This window comes from Sceloporus undulatus, chromosome 3 (genome assembly GCF_019175285.1).
Source record: "Sceloporus undulatus isolate JIND9_A2432 ecotype Alabama chromosome 3, SceUnd_v1.1, whole genome shotgun sequence".
NCBI lineage: Eukaryota > Metazoa > Chordata > Lepidosauria > Squamata > Phrynosomatidae > Sceloporus > Sceloporus undulatus.
The window spans coordinates 169,660,305-169,686,583 of NC_056524.1; the positions used below are offsets into that span (position 1 = coordinate 169,660,305).

General features: G+C 40.3%; 1 protein-coding gene across 2 annotated transcripts in view; it reads right to left on the minus strand.

Moving 5' to 3' along the window:
• Positions 1–348: 348 nt before the first annotated feature.
• The window catches only part of LOC121926696 (broad substrate specificity ATP-binding cassette transporter ABCG2-like), a 40,698-nt gene continuing 14,767 nt past the window's right edge, over positions 349–26,279 (minus strand). For both annotated transcript variants that reach the window (XM_042459878.1, XM_042459879.1), the window contains 15 exons: positions 22,756–22,965; positions 21,365–21,424; positions 19,588–19,705; positions 18,230–18,385; positions 17,061–17,218; positions 16,447–16,598; positions 13,778–13,870; positions 12,134–12,321; positions 10,960–11,111; positions 8,665–8,754; positions 7,968–8,092; positions 7,512–7,666; positions 5,167–5,256; positions 2,744–2,796; positions 349–586 (listed from right to left, as the gene is read on the minus strand). In XM_042459878.1, the coding sequence (XP_042315812.1) occupies positions 439–586; positions 2,744–2,796; positions 5,167–5,256; positions 7,512–7,666; positions 7,968–8,092; positions 8,665–8,754; positions 10,960–11,111; positions 12,134–12,321; positions 13,778–13,870; positions 16,447–16,598; positions 17,061–17,218; positions 18,230–18,385; positions 19,588–19,705; positions 21,365–21,424; positions 22,756–22,904 (1,887 nt within the window). In that variant the 5' untranslated portion in view covers positions 22,905–22,965 and the 3' untranslated portion in view covers positions 349–438. The remainder of the gene's footprint in view (positions 587–2,743; positions 2,797–5,166; positions 5,257–7,511; positions 7,667–7,967; positions 8,093–8,664; positions 8,755–10,959; positions 11,112–12,133; positions 12,322–13,777; positions 13,871–16,446; positions 16,599–17,060; positions 17,219–18,229; positions 18,386–19,587; positions 19,706–21,364; positions 21,425–22,755; positions 22,966–26,279) is intronic.

The following is a 26,279-nucleotide window of genomic DNA, read 5'->3' on the forward strand; positions in this document are numbered from 1 at the left end:
TCAGGCTATGTGTATAAGGGTATATAAAAATGTAAATGAATTTCATGTTTAGACTTGGGTCCCAGCTCCAAGATATCTCATTAAGTACAGTATATGCAAAGATTCCAAAATCTGGGGGTGGGAATCTAAAACCTAAAATACTTCTTGTCTCAAGCATTTTGGATAAGGGAGACTCAATCTGTTCTAACTTGGAGACATCACCATGAAGTGAAAAAATGGCCCCAATTTACTTGTCAGTGCCAACTAGACAGATCCACTGGATTAATGGATTCTTGGTAAGTGAACACTTATGTAAGTTCCATGGATGCAGTGGGTCTTCTTCTATTTGTTGGAACTAACAATTGGATGTTGGCTACTATATCCTAATTTTATTAAGATCATAGACAAGAAGATTCCAGCAAGGTTTTGTATAGCTGCCAGGTTTCTTGCAAAGGTGGTTTACTTCCACCGGTTTATTCTTAAAAGCTGGATGTAAGAAAAAAAGAGGAACACAGTTGCCAAACAGAAGAGGGCCAGCTCATTCTCCCAGAAGCCCCAAGTGCTATAGTCAATATTTTGCTGCTTCAGGTAAAGCTCCCCAGGGACCCTGAAAGGAAGAAAGGAAAATATTGAGCACATGTGTGTACATTCTAAGACAGACTGGCAGAATCTTGTATGACCATTACATACTATGTAGTGCTGTACAACGGTGTTACATAGTGCATTCTGAATCCAACCCCCCTAAACTGGTAAGCAGCTACTGGGATCAATGGGGGTCCATTCCTATCAATCAAGAAGTTGCTGTCTGATGTCCCCATCCTCTCCCATGAGCGATTTCTTGTGCAACTGGCAGAAAAAAGACCCATGTTGCAAATTCCCCTTGCCTTGGAGATAATTCCTAGGGTGCAGGGGTGGGAATGTCAGGCAACCACTTCCTTATAGGCACAGGAATGGATCTCTGTTGATCCTAGAGGCTGTTTACTAGTAAGTGGGGTTTGGGGGACTTTTCTGGTCCCCAAACTAGAAGTTACATAGGGGTTATGAATGTGTAGCAGTTATGAATGCGTACAGCTGCAAGTTATGAATTTGCAACAGGATTCTGGCTCACTTATGTTATGATGAAGACAGTTGCAACTATTTCAATAACTGAGATGCTGAGTTTCTGCTGATCTCCACAGCTATTGAAGAGTCTGATTCCACACAACAAATTACGTATCTCAGTATGGATTCCATCTGTTTACTGACAAGGAAAGAGGAAACTAATGGCTGAAATTCAGGATGGTACTTCTACCTTCATAAGACTTCGGTGTTGGGAAATAGTAAGAGTTGCGCTGTTTGGAAATATTCACATTCACTGTGATGCTACTGCATAAGAGTATCTGTTACACAATGCTGGAGTGATGCATGCATCATGGCCTAATGTATCATGGCCACCAATGTGCATTGTGACACTCCCCAATGCACATTTGGACACTGGCTAGGAAGTGCTGGAGGACAGCAGGAGCAACTAATGCACGTCATAAGTGCCCAATGCACATTGGATCACTCTTGCTAGTGCCTTGATATGCATCTTCACAGTTCACTAACAGGTTTTCATTGTGCCTTTGCACTGTAGCTAAGGATTTGTAATGTTCTGCAATGTAGACTGTGATGCGGAATCTCAGCCAACATAAATAACACAACCATATGGGTAAGTAAGGGGGGAAGCTAACAGAAAAGCAGTGGTGAAAAATAATCTGCTTTTTCTGGAAAAAAAATCACTGCTGAAATTTTACTGACTACTTTTAATACAAGGTATGTGTGCACTTACAGTTGCTGCCCCTAACCAGGTTCACATTACAGAGCATTATGTAGCTGCTTTCCACAAGTATCAGCTTTTGGGCTAACAATAAATCACTGCGAATTCTGGCCTTCTGAATACTACAGAGTACTAACATGGATTCTGGAAAATAAAGTTTGCATTATATTCAGTAGTTCTCCTACAATGGAGATGTTGCTGCATTTTGGATGACTGGAAATGACATCAAAAATAACAACAACAACAAATACTGTATCTGTGAAAATACCAGAAGCTATTAGATATGATAGTTAAATGGAATATGCATGTTCAGAGACAGTACAGTCCGTCCTCGCCTTACGCGGGGGATCCGTTCCGGATCCCTCCGCGTAAGGCGAATTCCGCCTATGCTCGAGCCCCATTGGAAACAATGGGGCTCGTGCGCGGTGGTGTGGGCGCGCGCGGGGCGCAAGCGCCCATTCAATTGAATGGGATGCGCTGCCCCTTCCGCCCCGCGTGCGCCCCGCGGCTTGAGCGCGTATGCTCAAGGCCGCGTATGGCGTGGGTGCACTGTATAGCTTCTGCATATGAGATAATTTGGGGCTAGGGTGAAACAAATGAGTGATCATTGCTCCCTTCATGCCCGGCTTGAAGAATTCTTTGCTCTGATACAATGGGGCTCTTATGATTTCATAGTACAGAAAAATAATATGTTTGTTGCAACAGACTCCACAGCAGAAGACCAGTGGCAGATTATGGTAGGATTGAAGGAGGAGACATTACTTAGTTAAGTATACTTCAGTATCTGATAAAGGATTCTGGCTGATACATTAGTGCAGATCTTAAACTGAGTTGTGCTATGTTTATGACAGAAATTGCCAATACTTGAAGATGGTTGTGGTTTATTTTGGTTGATACTTATTTGGGGCACCTGTTTCTTAGTCATGTGGTGTTTGTGCATCTCTTTATGAGAGGAAGCATATTTACCTGGTAGAGTTCAAATAGAAGACTAATCCTTTAAGTTCATTGATGGTTAGAGCCTGAAATGGAAACATGATTTTGAGAAATTCAAATATGTAACTTAAAGAAATTATCACTTCCCCCTATGAAGATATGGGAAACATTTTATTTACAGATTAAAAATGTTGTAACACTCTTCCTGGGTTTTAGCCTTCTAGCTGTTTTTGTAGCAACAAGGAAAGAGCAGACATAAGTCCATTTTGTCCCAGGAAATGCAGGCTTGAATGACAATGAGAATCCAGGAGCAAATAAGAGAGTTGTATACGTTTATCCTTTCTCCAACCCCTGAGTCTTCCCTTGTAAATTGTCCTCCCAGGACATTTTACTAGCAGACACATTACAGCCTGCTGTGGAATATCACTTCCCAATTTAATCAGCACCACCTCCCACCAGTTCTCCTTTGCAAATAATCCTGTCATGAACATTATGAATAAAAGATATATAATCTGTACTCTTGTTTTTACTTAGTGATTCCACATTTTTTAAAATCCTTAACTACAGAAAAATTAAAGATATAAACTATAGGTGCCCTTCAGATATTGTTGGACTGAAACTCCTATGATCATTCACCACTGGCTATGTTCCCCCTACCCCCCAAAAGTTATACTGCCTGGTACTTGATGAATTTGATCATAGGGTACAAGGGTCTCCTCTTTTCTTTTGGGATCATCCAGCCACATGGATAATTATTACCAGATCCAGAAATAGTTAGGATAAAGAATCTTAGTTCTGTAGTCCATATCAATTCAAACCTCTTAAGAAGAAGAGAGATTTAAAAAAAAAACTGATGGAGGAAAGAATGTGCAACTGCTATAGATTCCATTTTGAACCATTTACACACGTGGAACTATTTTCCCTGGATACCAAGAAGGGTTGACTATCTAGTTCAAAGGGACTGATCAACTGATGATGGATGGGAAGCATACCCCAGCTCAGTCACTGCTTTAGCAGAAAGGATGGCCCCAGTAGATGAAATAATAAAGTCTGAAACTCATGCTTAATTGATGGGGTTGTGTAGCCCCAAGGAGACTGGATATCAAAAATGGAACTTCAGTTAAGAAGAAGAGTGACCTATAGAATCTCTAATGTGATTACATGTGAAGACCTAGCCTTTCACATGTTAACACAATGATTCCTAAAACTCTTGTAGAAGCCTTAAACATCTTGTAGAATGTCTTGTAGAACCTCTTTAAGAAGTGCTGATGAGGAATCTGTATTCAGGACAAGAGGCTACTGTCAGAACAGAACCCAGAGAAACAGAATGGTTACCAATTGGCAAAGGGGTCAGACAAGGCTGCATCCTTTCACCCTATCTGTTCAACATGTACGCAGAACATATTATAAGAAAAACAGGCCTGGACACAGAGGAAGGAGTGAAAATAGGAGGAAGGAATATCAACAGTCTACGATATGCAGATAACAATAGCAGAAAACCTCATAGACCTGGGACACCTACTAAAGAAGATCAAGAAAAAGTGCAAAGGCAGAACTACTTTTGAACATAAAGAAAACAAAAATATTGACCATGGAGAATCTACACAAATTTAATTTAGACAATGAGGAAATAGAAATAGTAAAAGAATTCTCATACTTGGGATAAAACATAGATAGGAACAAAGACTGCAGTCAGGAAATCAGAAGAAGATTAAGAATGGAGAGAGCAGCTATTATATGAGTGAACTAAAATGCAAAGATATACAACTCAGCACAAAGGTTAGAATCATAGAAGCCATTGCATTTCCTATTACCATGTGTGGATGTGAGAGCTGGACAATTAAGAAAGAAGACAGGATGAAAATCAATTCACTTGAGATGTGGTGCTAGAGAAGAGTGCTGAGGATCCCATGGACAGCCAAAAGGACAAGCAATCCTAGATCCTAGAGCAGATCAAGCTGGAAATCTCCCTAGAAGCCAAGATGACAAAACTTAGGCTGCCATACTTTGGGCACTTCATGAGAAGGAAGGACTCATTGGAAAAAATAATAATGCCAGGAAAGATGGAGGGAAGTAGAAAGAGAGGAAGGTCGCATGCTAGATGGATGAACCCTAATAAGGAGCTCATGGGTATGGGGTTGCATGAATTAAGCAGAGCAGTGAAGGGCAGAGGGTCTTGGAGATGTCTCATCCATAGGGTCGTCATGGGTTGAGATCGACTTGAGGACAGTTAACAATAACAAACAACAAAGAAGCAATGTCCATCATGTATGTTCTTTGGGGCAGTGCATGACAGTATGATGCCCTCTATTTTGATCCTTTAGAACTAAACCCCATATGCTAGTGTGAGGCAAACTAAGTGGCAAAAAGGGTACTGTGCAAATGGTGATACATTTTGCTTAACTTGAGCTTTTTAAATCTTCCCCTTCCCTCCAAAGAAGAGCTATGTAACTTACGTTCATGCCATATCTGTAAATGCTGATCCATTTGATCCAGGACAACCAGTCGAGCATGGTATTGAGGTTTACAAGAAATCCACCGAAGACCTAAAGGATGTAACATTGTTTTCAAATATACAAGCAAATGGAGTTAAAAGCCACAGCACAGATTTGAACTACATTCCAAGAATATCCAGTGCTTTGAAGTAGAAGAAGGAATTATCTTCAAGGGATAGGCAGCCCTGGTCCCCAAAAACAATGAGCAGAGAATGTTCTAAAAATTCATATTCCAGACAGTGGTGTCCCACACCAGGGTGTCACCTGCTGTGGGATGGGTGGGGCTTTGGGGACGGGGCTTAGGGGCAGAGCCAAAAGAGGCCCCTCCCTCCTTGCCCCGTGTGGATTTACTTTAGCCCTAGGAGGCTTGACTTTCAAGCCTCCCAGGGCAGAGATGAGGAGGCACCCAGTACGGTCCTCACGCCCGCACATTCAAGTGATGCTACTGATTCCAGAGCTGGACGTGAAGCATGAAAAAGGTTATCTAAGAAGTAGACTATTCCTTTTGTGGCACTTTCTATATTCACTTTCTAATGTAGTCTTCCCCAAACTGGTGCTCACCAGATTTATTTATTTATTAATCATTTCTAGACCATTTGTTGCTGTGTGCTTCTAAATTATTCCCAACTTATGACAATCCTATGGCAAACTTATCATGGCGCTTTCTTGGCAAGATTCGTTCAAAAGGGTTCTCTCAGAGGCTGAGAGAATGTGATTTGCCCAAGGTTACCCAGTGGGTTTCCATGGCCAAGCAGAAATTCACAAACCCTGGTCTCCAAAGTTGTAGTCCTATGCTCAAACTACTACACCATGCTGGACCATTTATCTTCAGATAATCATATAACAATAACACTCAAACAATAAAATATCATACAACATCTAAAAAGTATAAAAATGCAGAATTAGCAGCAAGGAAAAGCATGAGTAAATTGGAGGAAAGCACCTGTTCCAAAATACAAAAACTGCAATGGAAACAGCTCACATCTGTGTCACTGCAGTATAGCAGTGAACTGACCTTCATGTCACAGGTAAGATCTCCCTAAGTGAACTTAGTGCTCTTAAGGTTTACAACTGGGAAGGCACCCTGTTTCTGAGCTGTTTAGGGCTGCATTGGACTACACTACCGTCATCCCATAGGAATTGTAGTCCAATATCTGGAGAACACCAAGTTGAGGGGTGCTTTTTTAAAATGTAACATGCTTGTACAGTATAAGTATCTTCTTAAACCTTCCACTATAGTTTGTTTCTCTCAGGATCATTAAAATCGGAACAACAACGAAAAATCATGGAACAGATGGAGGTCTTGTGATATGGGGAAGGCTTTCATACAAGGAAAACATGACACAAAATATATATAACAAATTTTAAAAATGCTCTTTTAGTTCGTCCCAGCAAACACTGACAGATTTGGAAGTATGATTGTGAGGTAGAGGCTAGGGCTTAGGCCTTTCCCTGGTGTGACACAACTCTGCCTCCTGAAGTTGTTGTTACCGAGAAAGGGAGACTGTGAGAGGGAGAAGGTAAGCAAGAGGGTCATTTGTGGGATTTGTAGGCAGAGAACAACAAAGAGCTCAGTTTTGGCCTGTGTCTTATTTCTCCCTGGACACTGAGGCAGATGCAGGCTCTGCCTTTCATACACAAAAGTAATTATGAAAGGCATTCTGTCCAAAATTCAATGATTCCCCACTCCCCCAAGGCTTGCTTTTCAGCAGAGTCCTCCAGTCCTCTCTACAGCAATGAGCAGGCACCGAAAGGGATATTGTGAGGAGAAGCTGGGGGGAGGATGTCCGCTTCCACCAAACCCAATTGCACATGGCTAAGGCTGATCCAACTAGAGCTTGGAATAACTTTTTTTTTAATGTCAGCTTCCAAAAATCTCCCACTCTGTCTGACGATTTGGGGATTTGTAGTCCAAAAAAGGAAATGATTCAAAGCTCTGGACCCAACCCATCTTAGACTTTTGCATCCTTCTGTCATATCGATCTAAGTCTAACAATATTATACACAGAGCTTTAAAATCTAGTAGCTTTCTAGGTAGGGGTGTTTGAAGTGACAGACTGGTAGCTTCCATGACATCAGGAGGTGAATCCATTCAAGGTTAATTTGAATTTTAGAGGAATAAACCAATGCTTTGTACCCTGCTCTCAAAATAGATTTCTGGCTAAAACATGGAATGGAATCACCATCCTGCTGACTTGGAGGCTGACAGCTTGCTGCCAAGGAAATGCATATCCAGACAAAATCCTTTGCCTACAGGAAAGCTTTGAAAAGGTTTTGTTTTGTTAAGTACAGCAGAAACAACTTGCCATCATGAAGACATACGGCAGGGCAATCAGGAGGTTGGCAACGGCAAAAGTGTTGACACTGGCGCTCACTAAGAAAGCCATGCTCACCGCTGCAAGGTTGGTCAGGCTAAGAGACAAAACATACAGGAAGAAAGATTCTGCTTCAGGTTTGAGACCTGGGGATGGGCAGAAAAAAAAAGAGAAAAAAATACAAGTTGCACAGCACACATGAAAGTCCTGACTGATGGAGTCTTGCTTTGGGATGTTTTCAACCCTGCATCCACTGAGATCCCTTTCACTCAGCTTTTATCATTTCCTTTAAAGAACTGATTTTGTTTTGAAAAGTCTTGGAGTGATCTTTTTAAAAACCTTGGACCTGAAAAAGCTTTTAAATTTATATTTTACATTTCCCTTGCTTACTTATTCTCACACCTCATTACTACCACCAAATGGTTCAAGCTACAGATCTTGACTCACCCATCATGAAGTATGCAATGGAAGAGAACAGCAACACAGGGAGGATGCGATTGGGGACAAGATCAGCAAATACTTTGGCTAGAAAGAAGGCAGAGGTCCTATAGTAACTCCTGGCACTTTCATGACTGTTGGGGAGGGAGAAGATGGGGTGGGAGAAAGAAAATTGTTTAAAAACCACATCACCCATGAAAGATTCCAGTATGAATAATATTTTAAGAATGGAAGCACATGGATTAGATTCCCTTCACTGACTATATAAAGAAGAGTCTGGTAATGGAAGCAGCAGTGAGATCTTTGTTGGGTAAGGATGTGTGAGGAATCCATTCCAATGGACTTGTTCTGCAGATTTTCCCATATCTCCATTGTCTGGTCTGAACATCAGACAGACTTGACATTCCAGAATTTTCAATTATTGAATGTCTGCAGGCATAGCAAACACACACCTTCCATTCTGTCCATCTCTATTCCTACATGCAAAGCACAGACCTGCACCGCATGAGACAGTCTGACTGCTTGATGCTATTACACAGTACAAATTATATTACGCTTGGTTCTGATGAAAGCTGAAATGTCTGTGCTAATATGCAGCCCTGCCTGCATGAGATTTTGCAGACACAGTGTTATGGAGAGTTCGTTCCTCTGCCCTTATCCAGAATATACAGATAAAGAGTTTCTTTGAATCATGATAGCTGCTCACATGAAGAGTTTTCTGTCATAGATGAAGAGCTCCACTGCAGACAGATTCCCAAAGATCTGGGTGAGGACCATGAAAAAGAAGGCTCCCAACCTACAGCAAAGATAATAAATAGATGTATTATGGAAAAATTATACTTACTTGTGTGAATGTTGCAATTTGGTAAAGTGCAGGACTTCAGTTTTTGCTTTTTATATGCCAAAACAAGACTTGCTGCACTTTGAAGAATGTCAGGTTGTAGCATTTGCTTTCATGGACTATAATTTACTTTATCATATGCATGGAGTGTCAGCCAGAATTTCAGGTATATGCAATATACATGGTCAGGGATAACATTCCATCCATCTAATGAAGCGGACTATAACCCAAGAAAACTCGTGCTGTAATAAATTTACTAATCTTCATTATTGCGACACAGGACTCCATGCTATTTTGACAGCAACAGACTAACACAGCTACCCCTTAGGAAGTGTATACTGACAAAGACATGGGTTTAAGCATACTTGTGCTTCGATTTGCAGTGATTCTGTCAACACCCTCAGGATGAATAAATTGAAACATGTCTATTACACTATACAAGCAGAGACCAATGTTACACCTACTGGACTGGTTATGGGGATGTAGCCAGACATTTCCGTAGTCCTGCAGAATGGCTGTGCCTGGGAGGAGAGAACTTCAGAGGCTGTTCTGACTCAGCCTCTTGAATATCTGCTATGCTGCACTAAATCATATAGGATTGTAGTAATTTTCTGCATTCTACCCAACGTTGCTCTAATCACCATTCCTCTCAGTTCTATGTTTACAGCTCCCTAAAAAAACCTAGACTTCATTTTACTATACAGAGCAGGATAGGGTGCTCAGGAACAATAATCTGAACTGCTTGGATCATTTCAGTACTGTAGACTTCAACAAGGGCTTTGACATAATTGCCTGCTGAGGTGAGAGAAAATTTCTCAAGGTCTATAGAAAACCACTGACATCCATCATCCATTGGGATGGACCATCTTGACTAGTTGCACAAGGGCTGAGTGCCAGTAAATCTAAACCCCACAAGTTAGTAATCAATCTGTGACAACAAATATATAAAGATGTATATAGCATCTAGATCATCACCATCTTACTTAATACATACACCTAGGCCCAGAGTGTACCCTAATGAATGAGTGAGCAAGACACCAAATTGGACAAACCCACTGTTGCCACGCAGGCCATGAAGTCATGAACTAGTTTCAACAGGATGAATGTTGATGTACCTCAACATAAAAAGCCAAGAGGACTCAATCGCTAGCCTTACGACCATCACAGCTTCCTTAGGGAAAAGATGATTGGGTGGCAGAGTGGGTAGCACATAACAGAATCCCAATTCTATCCTGTGCACTCACCTTTGTATTAAACACATGCATACTTGGAAGACTGCAGGAATGGGCATTTGTTTATGAGACACTGGAAATCATGATTCACCCCTACTTTTCTGTCCCATCCCTACCCCAGGTCTCACCTACTGCAGGACAGAAAACCCAGTTGGGCAAAGCTGGGAGAGATCTTCCCTTTTATCTAACCAAGTCTGTGATGCAAATAAGACCAACACACCCATTTAGGATCATATCCTGGATCATTTCTCCTTCATTTATCTGACATTTAACAGCTCTAAATGTGGGCCAGTCACTAACACCACTTAAGCCTGGGTATTGGGCAATTAAATAGAATTCAGGCACCAAAATTAATATTAATTTTTAGAAGAGATACACAACATTTGAATATTCAGGAGAAAACTGCATCAATGTTTCATGTCTCTCCTATTTGCAGTGCTCACAGTATTACATGGATTTGTTTCCTGGTGAGATACAATATGCTCACAGGAGTTGCATCTACAAGCCTCATAATGCTGATCCTCCTGTACTACAGCAGAATTAGTTTGGCTGTGGGCCAGATCATAAACATGATTGCTGAAAAGCTTACGATGCTGCTCAACAGTTTTCTATGTGGATAGTGCCATTACATTTTTAGCCACCAGATGGTGGGAGGCTGTCTGGTGTGTATCTAAGCTCTCCATGATGTGTGTTTTCTTGACAATTAGCCACGAAATTTGAATTGAGCACAAATGAAGTGATTTAGTAGTGCTCTGGAGCTATCCCAATATGGACAAGCTCTAAAATCCTTGTAAAGTCGAAGGCTTTCATGGCCGGCAAACATCGTTTTTTGTGGGTTTTTTGGGCTATGTGACCATGTTCCAGAAAAGTTTCTTCCTGACGTTTTTCCAGCATCTGTGGCTGGCATCTTCAGAGAATCCTTCCTTACCTGTTCTGTAGGGCTTCAGGTAGAGTGTCAGGTATTTGGTAGTAAATAAGCCCAACCAACACAGAGAAGACAATACCCAAAAGGAGTTGACCGAAGGAGGTCTGAGGGTTCCTCAGGAGTTGCTTCATATTACGACAACTGACTATGTACAGCTAGAAAACATTAAACATTAAATAGATTGCCACAAAGTATCCTTCATGAGACCATTTGATCCATTTTCTCAAAATAAGAGATATTACTAAAGGCAGCTTTATTTCACTCTGCTTTGGTCAGTTTCTCCACAGAGTTATCTGCTGAACTGAGAGACATCCAACAGTGTTTCCAGATGCTGCTTTTCCCACTGTGAAGTGAATTAATATTAATCCACGTATATAGATACCTGTGTACACATTTTCGCTACCTAGGCTTTGCAAAACGCAACAAAGGAAGAAGAATAAATTCTGATTGTCATAGTCATCCTCTGCATGGCTGCTGGATGTTAAGATAGGCGTGTGGGGGGGAGGAGGGGGTCAGGCCAGAATATGTTACTTAGGTGCAAAACAGACCGCCCCAAAAGTCTGGGCTGGTGGCAGCCTGTTTTCCCATGGAGGGATACCGCAGCAGCCAAACTACGCAGTGTCCCTCCACCCCAAAAAGTACTCGGACACTTGTGATGTAAGCAATGCGCAGCAACATCTATATGCTGCATGTCGCTTACATCAAGATGGCAGGCCCCGCTTGCACATCCTAGGGTTCCGGAGCGTGTGGATACTGTGCACTCCGGAACCCTAGGAGAAAACTGCACCAAAACTGCAGCATGGCGCTTTTGGCCCGTCTGTCTCGGGCCTAAGTTATGCATTTGTATGTAGGTAATGAAGGATTCTGGTATTTTTTTAAAATCCTATAAAACACTGAGGTTTCCCCAAGCTTGCTGACAATACTTTATTCTGGTGCATGTGTGCTGCTTGTTCTGGCTATATAATCAAAGCAAAACTTTTGAAAGTTATTGTTTGAACAATAGTTCCTAGAATCCTCCAGCTAATACCATGCTGGCTTATGGATTCTAGCAGATGTTATATAAAAAAAATAATTTTCCCAAGCTCTAGACCAAAGCTACCTATAGCTGGAACACTGGAAAAGAAAGGAATAATTTTGTGCTTATTATTATCAATATTCATAATTTTTTAATCTTTACCTGGTGAATGAATGAGGTAACATAAGTGGGTTTTGATGGGGTGGTATCAAAGCAGTGGTTCTGAAATGACTGCAGGCTTTTCAAGTCCTCTTGCAGACGTTCATAGTAGGCAGATTGGCGATAATAGTTGGACAGTGTGTTCTTATCAAGAGACGAGTTGCTGGAGAAACGGATGTCTTTTTTATTGCCTGATTTAAAGAAAAGCAGGATTACACACATCACTCAACCATCACAAAAGGTAAAAGCAGTTGGGATCAATTCAGTCCAAGGGCTGGTCCAAGACATTCTGCTGCCTGAGCCAAAAAATAACAGGTTGCTTTCATATTATCCTTTAGCATTGGCAGTGGACAACATTTTTTACTACACCTGCAAGGAACAGGCCAAATTTGGGGGCACCGGAGGGAAGCGCCAGGTAAACAAAATCCCAACTGAAGTGCTGTGTGTTTGTCAGTAGTCTAGAAGTTAAGCTCTTGTCAGCACTATTTATCCCATTTTCCAAAGATAAAAATTATCAGTTCATGCATGGATATCTGCTCTAAAGTGAACACATATGCGAAGAATTCATTTAACTCCTGTGGACTCTCCTTATCCTCCATTACTACACTTTTAACTCTTTTCTTCCAGTGGTCCAATTGCCTCCCTTGCCTCTTTCCTGCTCCCAATGCATTTGATGAATTTTGTATTTTTGGACTTCATGATATTACCAATATACTCTTCAAAGTTCTTCTTCATATATTTATGTTTGCTTGCATTACTTTGTGCAAGTCTGAGTTTCTTATTGTTCTCCTTGAGGAAACATGCTTTCGTCTAATAGCTTCCTGACCCTGCTTAGAAACTATGTTAGCGATCTTGTAGATTTAGAGGTACTTTCCTGATCTGATCTGGATGACTTTTTATTACTGTAGTTTTGAGCAAGTCACAAGCATTCTAAAGAGATTTGACCATGAGAGGAAGTGATCCTCTCAGCATTTGTCCCTTCACTGCCACTTTTATCAGTTCCCTCATTTTAGAGAAGTTTTCTGTTTTGAAGTCAAATATGACTATGTTTGACTGCCTTGGCAAATTTTACATATACTCATTTCTATTAATAAAGGAGAAACAGTGTATGTGTGTCTGCAATGGCTTTCAGGCTATTAAACCAATTATTTGGTTTAAAAAAAACCCCACCAAATTTAATCAGTTTAGTCTTTTCAACCAGTAGATGGCAAACTATTCAAGTTAAATACATCTATGGTACCACCTTCACTTACAGATTTCCCTAGCCAGCACATAGTTGTTATTTAGGACACATGTTTTGATTAAAATAATGTTTTTTCATAAAAGGTTAACTTGCCAAAACGTGGCTAGAAAAGTTGGAACAATAGCCATGAAAGCTTCAGAAAAGCAAGTTTCAAAGACAGGCAACAGCACAGGCAAGGCTATATCAGAGTGTGGAAAACAAGAAGCAAACAGAACAGAGTGTGGCCACATTCAGAGCAGCTGAGACTACGCAGCAGAAATTTGCAAGACAGGAAGCAGTAATGTAGGTGGCATAGGTGGCCTTACGTAGCAAATATTAATAAATCAAAATTTAATCACTTCACGTTTCATCTCAGTTGACTTTGGAAAAACAACAACAACCCAAAACAAAACAAAAACGCCCACCTAAACTTTCTCTAAACTGGGATTGCACGACCTCTCCACTGATCACATCCAGAAAGAAGTCCAAGGGGTTGTTAAATTGTTCACAGTGATAGCCTGAAACAGAAATGCACATGAGAAGGAGAAAAATACCCTAATACAGATGCAGGAAAAATTTCATTTCAGAGTACTTCCAGGCTCTGCTTGCGATTTGTTGTACTGTACATTAAGAGAAGAAATCCAGATTGTTTTGATATTTTCGCCATCTTATCTTTAAAAAAAAAGAGCAACCTTAAGGCAGCTTCCAATTAAAAACCCACTCAGAATTACAATGGCCTATTGAAAATAAATACACTGTATCAGCAATTTGTTAGGCAACGAGTTTTAAAACTCCACACGTAATCTCTATTTTGCTAACTTTGATCAACACATTTATTCCTATATAATACTTTCAGAGAGTATAGGTCAACAAAGGCTATTAGGTATAAATAATAGCTATTAGGCTTAATTATAGGCTATCTGAAAAACTGTATCTCTCTATATGAGCCTGCCCAAGGTCTTTTTACTAAAGCAAGCATTAGATGATTAACAGGGGGTCTTTTAATGGAGTGTATCTGCTGTATTTTTATCTTTACATGATGGGACAGGGATAATCTCTGTATCTCTTACACTGCTGTATTTCTTACATTATTTTGTACTGTTTAAAATTATGGGTGTTTTTACATGTCAGCAAATGTTTTTAAAGATTTTTGCCATCAGGTTTTAGTCGTATGTCGTTTTAATCTTGTTGTAAGCCACTTTGAGGACTTTCTTGGGAGAAAGGCAGGATATACATTATATTACTAACTATCCATTTGGTGGTTATTGGTTCAGATGCTGTCCACAGAATGTGGTGATGTAAGCAGATTTGGTTACCTTGGCTAATCGGGACAGTGGAGATTTTCACATGGGGACAGGATAGGGATGGGATCACTCCCTATCCCATCCTTAATCAGTTCATGATTACAATGGCACAAAAGGCATTCAAATTGTAGCGCCGATCCCGCTATTAACCTGTCATTAAAGCAGCATTGCATTAATGCAAACTTCCCTTAATGCAAAATGCTGACCAATGTTGCTTTAATGATAGGTTAATGGAGGGATAATGACGGGATCTGCGCAACTTCATCTGAAAGCCTGTCATGTGATCACCTTCATTCATGCTTCCCCTGACAGGATAAGTGCGAATCTCATCTGAAAGTCCTTCTCATGATTGTGCTGAAAGGATGGGAACATGATGGGACAAGGATGGGATGTCCCTCATCTGATAATCTCCAGAGTGTGTGCTGGTTCTGCTGGATATTCATTTGAATATTCAGATGACATTTGATACCACTGATCTCAGCATGTACTTGGAGCACTTTGCTGATGTAAAAATGTGTGTGTGTGTGTTTGTGCCATTTTTGTTCTGGTTCAAGTATGGCTCCCAAAGGTGGCACAAGGAGGGTTTCCAAATGTTTTGCCTCATATCTATTAGCTTATGGAGTTCTTTAGGGTTCTTCACTGTTCCCTATGCTTTTAAACATCTACATGAAAACACTGGGAAAGGTCATCCAAAGTACTGGGGCTGGGTCTCATTACTATGCTGAACATACCCTGCTCTCTTTTCAACGGATGCCAGGGAAGCTGAATGCAACGACAGATTGTACGTGGCCGGACAAATTAGAGTTCAAGCCAGACATGTCTTTTTCTCTTGCACAACTTCCTGTTTTCAGGCATCATCCTGTCCTTATGGTCTAGCTTTTACCACCTGTTAATGTTTGGATTATTGCCTACTACTGAGAGAAGTTTTTAAAAAGATTGTGAGTCGATGGTGGGAAACAGGACGTGGCCTCAGGAACTATAGCGGGTAGAGAGAGATGTGGGAGGAAGCATTTATGCTATTGTGGAAGAGGAGAGTGCATTAGGTTGCTGATGGTTCCCGAATTGTTTCCCTGTTCTGAGAATTTGAACAGTCATGGTGACAGACCTGTTGAGTTGATTTTTTTCCTTTTATCTATTTACAGCCATGTTGTTATATGTCTTCAAGTTGATTTTGACTTATACTGGCTCCCACTTAGGGTTATCTTGGCAAGCTTTATTTAGAGGATTTTTCCACTGCCTTTCTCTAAGACTAAGAGAGCATGACTAGTGCTATGGTTCCATCCTACAAAATCCTAAGATTTGCAGCTTTGTGAGACACAAGCAGTCTCTGGAAGAGAAGGCTAAAGACCTTATAAAACTACATGGAGCTACAGCACTGCATTATTTCCACAGTGTAGATGCACCCATAGCCTTGCAGAGTCCTAGTCCAGCACTCAAACCACTATGCTACGCTGGATTGAATCTATAACCACATTTTCTCCCTTATTCCCTTTTCTTCCATACACTACTGAAACTATTCCAGAACACACACATTTCTGCCAGTTAATTCCCCATAATTAAAACAAGCTATGCATATCCAGGGAAATTAACTTCATTTGTACAATCTAATCTTCCCACAATTTTTCTTCCTGGATGCAAAAGTTTTGGTTCTTTCTTATTCTTGTTTAGACTGTTTACACAGAGATGTTGGAATATCTTGGGAAATGTTTGCATTGGTTTCTTCTGTAAACTTACTGAAGGAAGAGACCCTTCAGCATCCATAAATGCTATAAGAGAGGTTCCTTCCTTACCAATGCCATTGAAATAGGCTGTGGCTTCATCTGCTGGCCCTGCAAAGATTATTTCCCCCTTGTTCATTAAAGTCAGGTGGTCAAACAACTTGAAGATAGAGAAGCGTGGCTGATGAATAGAGAAGATCACTGTTCTTCCTTTTCTGGAAAGCCTGTGAAGCAAAGATAACAGGAACAGCATTATGAGATAATAGCTCAATGAGGCCCTGAACACATGGGGAATTCTTGACCTCACAATATGCCCCAAGGAAGTCACATGACTGCTGCCCAAAATATTATGCCCTGTACAGCTGGGCATTTTTGGAAGTTAGCTAAAAGCCAGTAACACAGGCTTCTGCATACTGCAGAACATACTTTGCTCATTCTCCTGAAGAAAATAGCATTACTTCTTAAACTGAAAAGTGGTTTGCATCTTCAGGGTAGAAAGAGATACAACATACTAAAGCTGTTTTGATGTATACACAGTAGTCTACCACATATATATTTTCCTTGGATCATTGCCTTAAACCTTGTGTGTTTTTGAGAAGGTATCCAACCAAATTATCTGAAGATGCCTGCCAAAGTTGATCCTGGGCTGAGATAAGAGGAAAGAAAGGCCAGACATAGAAACTCACTGGTGCAACAGTTGCATAATCGAATTAGCTGTATTTGCATCCAGTCCTGTGGTTGGCTCATCCAGAAAGATAAGGGATGGTGAAGTGATCAGTTCCATGCCAATGCTGCACCTTTTCTTCTCACCCCCTGAAACACCACGCAGGAATTCAGTCCCAATCTGATGCCATGGAAAAAGGTAAGGAAGTGGATAGAGATGGGATATAATGGATGCAGAATTCATTGTGTTTCACAGGACATGACGGACAATTATAATAGAGTAATTCTACTTTTCCTAGGTATGTTAAAAAGCAAAAGTTCTCATCCTACGGTCTTCTAGTGTTTTGGATTTCAGCTTCCAAAATCACTTACCACTAACAATGCTGGCTGAGGCTTCTACAAACTGAAGTCCCAAACATCTGGAAGATCAAAGGTTGAGAAGGCTAAAGCAAAGGTATGGCTGCCAAGAAGGTTGGTTCTGTATGAGAATTCGGGAATAACTGGCCACTATCATACTTCATTTTGTGAAGACCCGTGATGTTGGGCTATTTATCATGTAGGCCTAACTCTCTTCTTCCTGTCCTGGCAGACAAGGAAGCAAAACTGTGTCTGGACTGTACACCTTCAGATTGACTAGGTTCAAATTTTGCCCCTTAAAAACATGCAGGCTTATTTTTTCACTAGGGATGAGTGAGAATGTTGTTTCTTTTATTTTAAAAAACAACAACTATCTAAAATATGTACACTTCTCTATTCATTCAATAGAATGAAAAAGTAGAAACCTAAAAGCAGGGTTTTTTTAATGGAAAGAGAAAAAGCAAAATTGAGAGATTTCCCCATCTTGGCAGCAGGTTTTTAAAGTCTGCCCTTGATTCCCTTTGTGGTTGGATAGATTCATATTTGGGATGCCACATCTTTTTCTTGACAGGTGTACTAGTTACAAGGCCGGCATGTATAACATCATCCCTCTCTGTACAGCGAAATGCTAAAATTATTAGATTTGGCCAGTGCAAAAAATTGAAGGATTTCTTTTAGTTGGCTTTGATGAGAATGTTCTAATGTTCATAAGCGTCTTCATAAATCTGATAGAAAGACTTTAAAACTCTAAAAACTGCAGAAAGAAAAATGGACAATTTTGTCTATTTCTGTCCCTGTCCACTGTCTGGGAGAACTAGGTCACATCATGACTTACTTTGGTGTCTGCACAGTCCTGTAGGCCCAACTCCTGTATCACAGCATCAACCTTGAGCTTCTTCTCTGCATTGCTGTTTCTGTTTTTTGGTAGCCGCAGACTGGCAGAGAACTGAAGATTCTCACGGATGCTGAGTGTTCCAGTCAGAATGTCCTCCTTCAGGTCATGAAAATTTAGATGTTTAAAAAACAAAAAGGTTACTCATGTGTGAAGGGGGGCTCATTGAGAAAGTATACAAAAATATAGTGCTTGGGTCAGAGGTTGCTGGACATCTGATAGGATTATGTATCCAATACTTTAGTTTTATTTCAAATAGTAGATATGTCATTGCAGTGTATGAGTCTCCAAGACAACCCAAACCCATGGTTCCTTAGACCTCTTTCAAATGCTTATCACAAGAGGCACAGAGCGAGAACAGAAACAAAATATGAACAGCTCAAGCAAAGAGAGTCTCTTTTCTTCTGAGCATATATGAACACTGCACTTATCATAGGATAAAGACTCTGGGCCTTTTTACACTATGCAATTATTTTACTATGGCTGCATCCGCACTGCAGAAATAATCCAGTTTGACACCATTTTAACTGCCATGGCTCAATGCTATGAAATCATGGAAATGTAGTTTTGTGAGACATTTAGCCTTCTCTGTCAGAGAGCTCTGGTGTCACAATAGATTACAATTTGTTGTATAATTTATTGAACTCCTTGGATGAGAATTCTAAAGGACCTTCTCTAAATTTGAAAAACTCAGGATTCCACAGGATGTAATCATGGAATCAGTGCTATAACTGTGTGGTGTGAAAGAACCCAATATGAATACCAGCAGCAAGCAACAATAAGACTAGCATATCTCTAGAATATGAGCTGTCTCTGTTAGCCAACAAAAAGAGACTATATACCCACCATGCGCAGCAGAGACTTGAAATTTTCATCTTCTCTGCATTATACAGTATATTCTTGTATTGTAAGCCCCCTTAACTCCCATTTTAAGAGACAGGCAGGACATAAATCAGATCAAAGAAAGAAAGATAGGAAGGAAGGCAGATAGACTGACAGAATGAAAACAGCTTTGGAATTTGGAGTGGTTGGCTGCAGGATAAGGAATTAATCTTTTTGTTCCTGTCACTTTTGTTCCAAAAGCATCTCTGCTCCCAAGTCATAATTCCGTTTCTTCACAACACGGTTCCAAATATGTTTTGAGACAGGAAAAATGAGTTTAAAACACTTCGGAAAGAAATGCTGCTATGGAGCATATTTGAAATGTGGAAGTTAGAGAGAGGGTTCATTTCTCCACATAGCCACATGAACTGCAAAATTGCTGAATGAGTATGGAAACAGTGATATGAAGGTGAATTTACCTGTACTACATAGGCAGAACACTTATGAAAGTTAGCATCTACCAGCTTTCCATCCATAAAGATTTGTCCACTTTTGAGTCCTTTGGGGTCTTTCCATCCTGCTAGGACATCAAGGAGCCTAAAGAGAATACAATGACAATACACCACAAGTAAATGTCTGTTTCCAAATCTACACATTGCTACCCAGCAAAACAGCAGATCCAGCACTTTTCAGATGTTTGGAGCCAGTTTCTGAGAACAGAGTTTGAAACCAAGGCAGCCATATAGGCAGTCTCTGTGGCCACCCCCGCTAAAATGCATCATGTGAAGGAAAGATGCCTTAGAGCAGGCCATGGGGTAGGTAGAGTTTGGAAATACAGGACATGTAGTCCTTTTTGTTGAATTACACCTTTTAGAATTCCACAAATAGGGCCACCACCATGCTGTCTATGGTGCACAAAGAGTGGTACAGTGCTCCCTCGGGTTACGAAATTAATTCGTTCCGCCGCGGCGTTCGTAACCCGATGCATTTCGCAAGCCGAAAAGGGCTTTCCGTTAGCGCTGGCAAGCCGCGCGTTTGAATTTCGCGCCGAAAAAAAATTCGTAACCCGAAAAAACCTTCGTATCTCGGAACAGTTTTTTCCAATGGAACTTTTTCGTATCCCGGAAATTTCGTAACGCGATCAATTCATATCCCGGGGTACCACTGTAGTTCCCAAAAGTAACATTTCCAGGCTTTAAAGTAGGGTAAGGTTGCTTTTGCTACTGCAATACTTAAAAAAAAAACCTGGGTAGTGAGGAAGGAAATGGATCCTTCTACACCAGACATATTGAAGTCTTGCACTGGCCCTGAGCTGGTTGTGTTTGAACTTTTGGTGTCACTGGTCACTGTATTCTCAAACATTCTGTAGCTAAAAAGGAAAAAAACAACCCAAAATTTAGGGACAAGCCACTACCACATCACACTACCCTATAACATGTTGCAATGCAGTAAGTACACTCTGAGTTTTATTCCACACTTGAAAGGAGTGGTCACAGTTTCTGAATCCTGTCCCTAAAAAGACTCACCATCTTGGATCACTCCTTTGAAGTATGAAATAAAACCAAGAATGGAGTCACAGTATCCCTCATATGAAGCTACTGGTTATCACTGTCTGTGGGGAAACTATGGGGATTATCACATGAGGCACTTACCGTGCTGGAATCATTGCCCAAACGTTTCAGAAGTTTGGAAGTGGGATAGCCAGTCGCACTTCTGAAGCATCACTGAAGCATGTCCCGCTCTTACCCTGTCAATGAATAATTCGCAGAGCAGCCATTTCTGTAATAATGGGAAGTTCCGTTATTACAAAAATGGCTGCTCCGCAAATGATTCACCAATAAGAAAAGAGTGTGATGTCTCAATGACACTTCAGAAGCGTGACCATCTATCCCACCTCCACGCTTTTGAAGCATTTGGGCAACGGTTCCAGCGTGGTAAGTGTCTCATGTGATAATCCCCTATGGGCCCTTTCATACTATACACTTATAATGGTATGATTCTACTTTAACTATCAAGTATCAATCTCATGGAATTCTGAGATCTGCAGATTAGGGAATAGTATTAAGTATTCACAGTCAGAGATCTCTAGCACCCCACCAAACTACAAAACTCAGTATTCCATAGGATGCAGCCATAGTAGCTAAAAGCAATTAAAACAGAATCATGGCACTATAACTTGAATAAAGTGAAAGGACTCCAGATCATTTTCTGGACAGCTATACATAAGCACTGGTGTAGAGCAAGAGAAATACCTACGAGGTTTTCCCACTTCCAGTTGGCCCCAAGATGGCATTCATCCCAGGTTTCATAATACCACTGTGGAAAAAGAAAGAGGAGAGTTGACACTACATGAGCTCTTTCTTTCTTTCTTTCTTGGTTAATTTCTAATAGTTTTTAGTAATCGACAAAACAATAGACAATGAAAGAAAGATAAAGAAACATACTGGGGGGGGGGGGAGGAAACAGGCAAAATCCATACAGTGAGCCTTCGGAATCTGCTGAGGTTTGGTTCCAGGATCTCCCCACGGATACTAAAATCTATGGATGCTCAAGTCCCATTATATATGATAGGGTAATAAAATGGTGTCCCTTACGTAAAATGGCAAAATCAAGATTATCCTTTTGGTTTTTTAAAAAATATGTATTTTCAAGATGTGGATGATTAAATCTGTGGATTTGATATGGAGGGCTGATCATACAATTAATAAACAGTTGGGCTCTGGCCCCTCCAATCCTGACTAATGAAAAGGAAAATAAAAAAAGAGAAAACATATTATTCTACTATTACAAATCCAACTAAATAAAATTACTATCTGCAACTGACTTCTAAAATTACTAGTAACCATAGCCACAGATTATTATAGTTAGATTTCTTAATGCTCAAAAGATCCATAAAAGGTTTTCTTAACTCAGCAACCTTAACAATCCATTCTTCCATTGTCAGTACTTCAGTCCATTTCTAAGTTTGAGCAAATAATATTTTTGCTGCTATTGTCATATATCAAAGAAGTCACCCACATTTACTGTCCAGTTCTTTACCCATAATGCTGAACAAAAACATTTATATGTGGTAACATTACAAAATCTACCTTTTTTGATTTAATCCAATTTTTTTAGATTAACATATAATACTTAGACCAGTCACTTTCCACCTTCTTACAAGTCTACCACATATAAAAAAGGAACCCTCCTTATCTTGACATCCCGAACCCTGATTTGAAACATTCTGGGGCATTTCAACAGCTTATTTGGGGTTAGATACAATCTATGCATCATTTTATACAGGGTTCCTTTTTAAATTACTGCACAGAGTACATTTTACATCTAATGACCACATTTTCCCCATACACCCATGTGGACATTATGCCCAAAATTTGTGGCTCACCTTATCATGTACTCTTTTACAGACTAGTCTTCTGTCTCTAGTTTCAGAAGCCTTTTATACACTTTTAAAACTAATGCCATTAATTATGAGCCATTCCTAGTGTGAAATACATAGATTTATTTGAATGTGGAAGGGGTCTTGAGAGATTCAGACTCAAGTACTCAATGAACCCTGAAACCCACTAAATGTAATTGCAATTAACTTAGCATGGATCCCACCTCATAATATGCAGCGCTGGAGTCTGAGAGGATAATTTCATTACCTGACATCGCTGAGAACTTCTTTTTCTTCTCTCCCTTTGAAAGGGAATGTCCAGGGTGTGGTGACAGAGTAACTAATGTTCTTGAAAGCCAGTGTCAGGCCATGGATGTTCAATTGGGTGACAACATCCTGAACATTTGCGAGCTCCATTCCAAATAGTCACTTCAGACTGGCAAGAGAACATGCAACCGCTGCCTGTTTAATTTACCACCTGAAAGGGGGGAAAGGCAGAAAGGGGGAGAGGGAATAATCAAACACTTTGTATGAGTTACCTGTCCCCAGCTCTACCTTGCTTTGTCACAGCTCACTCCCCTTAGCTATCAAGCCTACAATCTGAATCTTATCTATTACATTTCCTGGAAAGTCATAATTCAGGCAAAGTCCTACCTGAACAGACTTGTGCAAGCAAGATTTATAAATGCTGATAAAACACTTCATTTTAAAAAGCCCTGCCATACAGAGCTTCAATGAGGCCTTTACGTTTGTTGTTGTTATGTGCCTTCAAGTCATTTTTTACTCATGGGAGCCCTGATGGGAACTGATCACAGGGTTTTCTTGGCAATATTTGGTCAGAGGAGGTTTGCCTTGGCCCTCCTCTGAGGCTGAGGGAGTGTGAGTTGCCCAAGATCATCCAGGGGGTTTCCATGCCTGAGATTCAAACTCTGGTCTCCAGAGTTGTAGATCAATGTTCAAACCACTATACCACACTGACTTAAAGCTTCCCAGTACATTCTCTTTATTTGAAGCACTACAGGCAAGTGGCTTTGCTGGTGCTGCTGGACTACAACTGCCACGAGCCCTCACCACAGCCTATGCTGGCCAGGGGTGCATGGCTTTCATTAACAGCTGCTTTAAAATGTGGGAAACAGGTATAATATAAGTGCAGTGCAGTGCAGTGCAATGCAATGCAATGAAATAAAACTCTCTCACTAAAAGTAGTTGCCAGCTTCCCCAAAACTTGTGCATCAGAAAAATGACTGATGAAGCAAACAGTTGTGTAAATTTGAAAAATTGATATATGAGATATGAAATTTGTAGGCAAATCTGCCTCCAGGTTGGAGGAGCCCCTTTATCTGATAGTCCCCAGTATATTGGTGGGTTCTTACTGCTATAAACCCATCTGGAAGTAACAGTGAATTCAGGAAACTGTCATTTAAATCCTTCCACAATCCTCCTTATTGTATCAGTGCATTGTGGTTATTTTAAAATGGAGTTTTACTGATCCTGCCATCCAATATGAAGGTATGAGACAGGCATCAATGTCTTTGGGCCTAACTGAGGCATTAAGGTCATAGAAGGTGCCAAAAATTGGGACATTCTAATATTGAGCTGATACCATATACAATATATACCCAACTACAAATTGACCTCATGTATAAGTTGAGGGCAAGTTTTGGGGCCAAAATTATGGATTTTGATATATGACCCATGGATAAATCAAGGGTGAAATTTAGGGGCATGTACAGGATCTACAGAGCAAAGGAAAACATTACCAAAGAACTTACAAAATTCCATCAGGAATAACTTTTGAGTTCACACTAAATGCTAGATGGATGAGAGAGTAAAAGGGGGGCCAATGATTCCAGGACAGACTACACTCTTCCCTTTCACCAGGAAATGGTTCCTTTTTTATATTGATAAAAGTTAAAGTACAGTACAGTACTGTACTTACATTGACCTGTGGCTAAGTCAAATCAGATTTCTTGAGTCAATTTTTTGACTAAAGTTCCTAGGCTTATTAATGAGTACAGTATATACAGTACAGTGAGCCCACACCATACATGGGCTTGCTATAGGTGGCTTTCAGCTTATGCTGAAGCTGCACAGCAAATGGGAGAATGGCACACGCACACAGCTGTGACACAAGCACAAGCTCCATTATATCCAAAGGGGCTTGAGCATAAATGCTTTTTGCTTTATGCAAGGGGTCTGGAATGGATCACATGCATAAGGCAAGGGCCCACTGTATATGGGTATATAGTTAATAGCTAACACCTTATTCCATTTTGATGAATACTATGTTTAATTATTATTTTATATTTACAATTTCAAAATATGTGGCTAATAATGCAGAGAATAAGTAAAACTTACTGTTCATTTGAGAGGTTTTATGGCTAACATTTTTGATTTTTAATGAGGAGTCAAACAGGAAGCACAAACTAGTATTTTAAAAATCATCTCATTTTCAAGAATTAGGAAACAATGCATTGAGGCTTAGGATCTAAGCTTACTAGTTAAATAAATCAGATCCTGGAAACAAAGGTTCTTACAGTACACTCCTATGTGATTTATTTAAAAATAAGACTTCTGTTTGTTAAATGGAGATGAGTCCTTGAGTAAGTTTGTTTAGGATTATAGTCCTAAACACTAAGCGGGGGTAGGAAGATAAAAGAACTGGATCTATTAGTAGATCTTTAGGACTGCTGCCACACTGCAGAAATAAAACAACTTGATACCACTTTACCTTCCATGGCTCAATGCTACAGAATTCTAGGATTTGTAGTTTGGTGGGGCACCAGAGCTCTCTGACAAGGAAGGCTCTATATCTGACAAAACTACACTTTTCAGAATTCCTAGCACTGCCTAGTCATGGCAGTGAAAGTGGTGTCAAACTGCTTTATTTCTTCAGTGTAGCAACAGCCCAGGAGATGTAATGAGAATAGCAAGGCCTTCTGACTCCAAATTGTGTGAATGGAGTATGGGTTCCCTTCAGATATATTACAAATAATGTAAAATAAACGGCATGTATTATTTACAGCTGATGCTTATTTAATTCATTGTTACCTTATATTTCTAAAGCAGCATACTTAAAAAAAATCCCTGAATCTGAGACGGATAATTCTTTAACACTATTAAGCACATGTCTATTGCAACAGATGCCAGCTGCTGAATCACAAGTTCTACTAAATATAAAAATAAATAAGTAGATTCCACAAGCCTAATATCTGTTCACCCTTGCCCTAAAGCAGTTGTACTGAAAGTGGTAGTCCATGAACCCATGCTGCTCCACCAGACCTCAGCTGTTGTTCTGGAGAGTTTCCAGGAAAGAACTGAACAGTTGTAGACAATTAATACAAGATGTTCTGGGCGCCAGATCAAAAATTGCCAGTCCTCCACATCAGATAGATTAAGAAGCACTACCCTAAAATTTGTTGTTGTTGTGTGCTTCCAAGTCATTTTTGAGTTATGGCAACCCTAAAGCGAACCTATCTTAGGGTTTTCTTGGCAGATTTCTTCAGAAGGGGTTTGACACTGCCATCCACTGAAGATGAGAGAGTGTGACCCAGTGGATTTTTATGCTTGAGCGAGGATATGAACCCTGGTCTCCAGAGTTGAAGTCCAATGCTCAAACCACTCCACCACCCTGTCTCTCACTACCCTAAAATATTGAAAGAAAATAAAATGAATTTCATGATCACATTATGACGGTAGGTGGCACTGCTTGTTCACAATTCATTCCTTCAGAATTCAAAAAATCAATGGTCTGAATTAAAAAAGAATGGTCTAGTGAAATAAAAGTGGCTT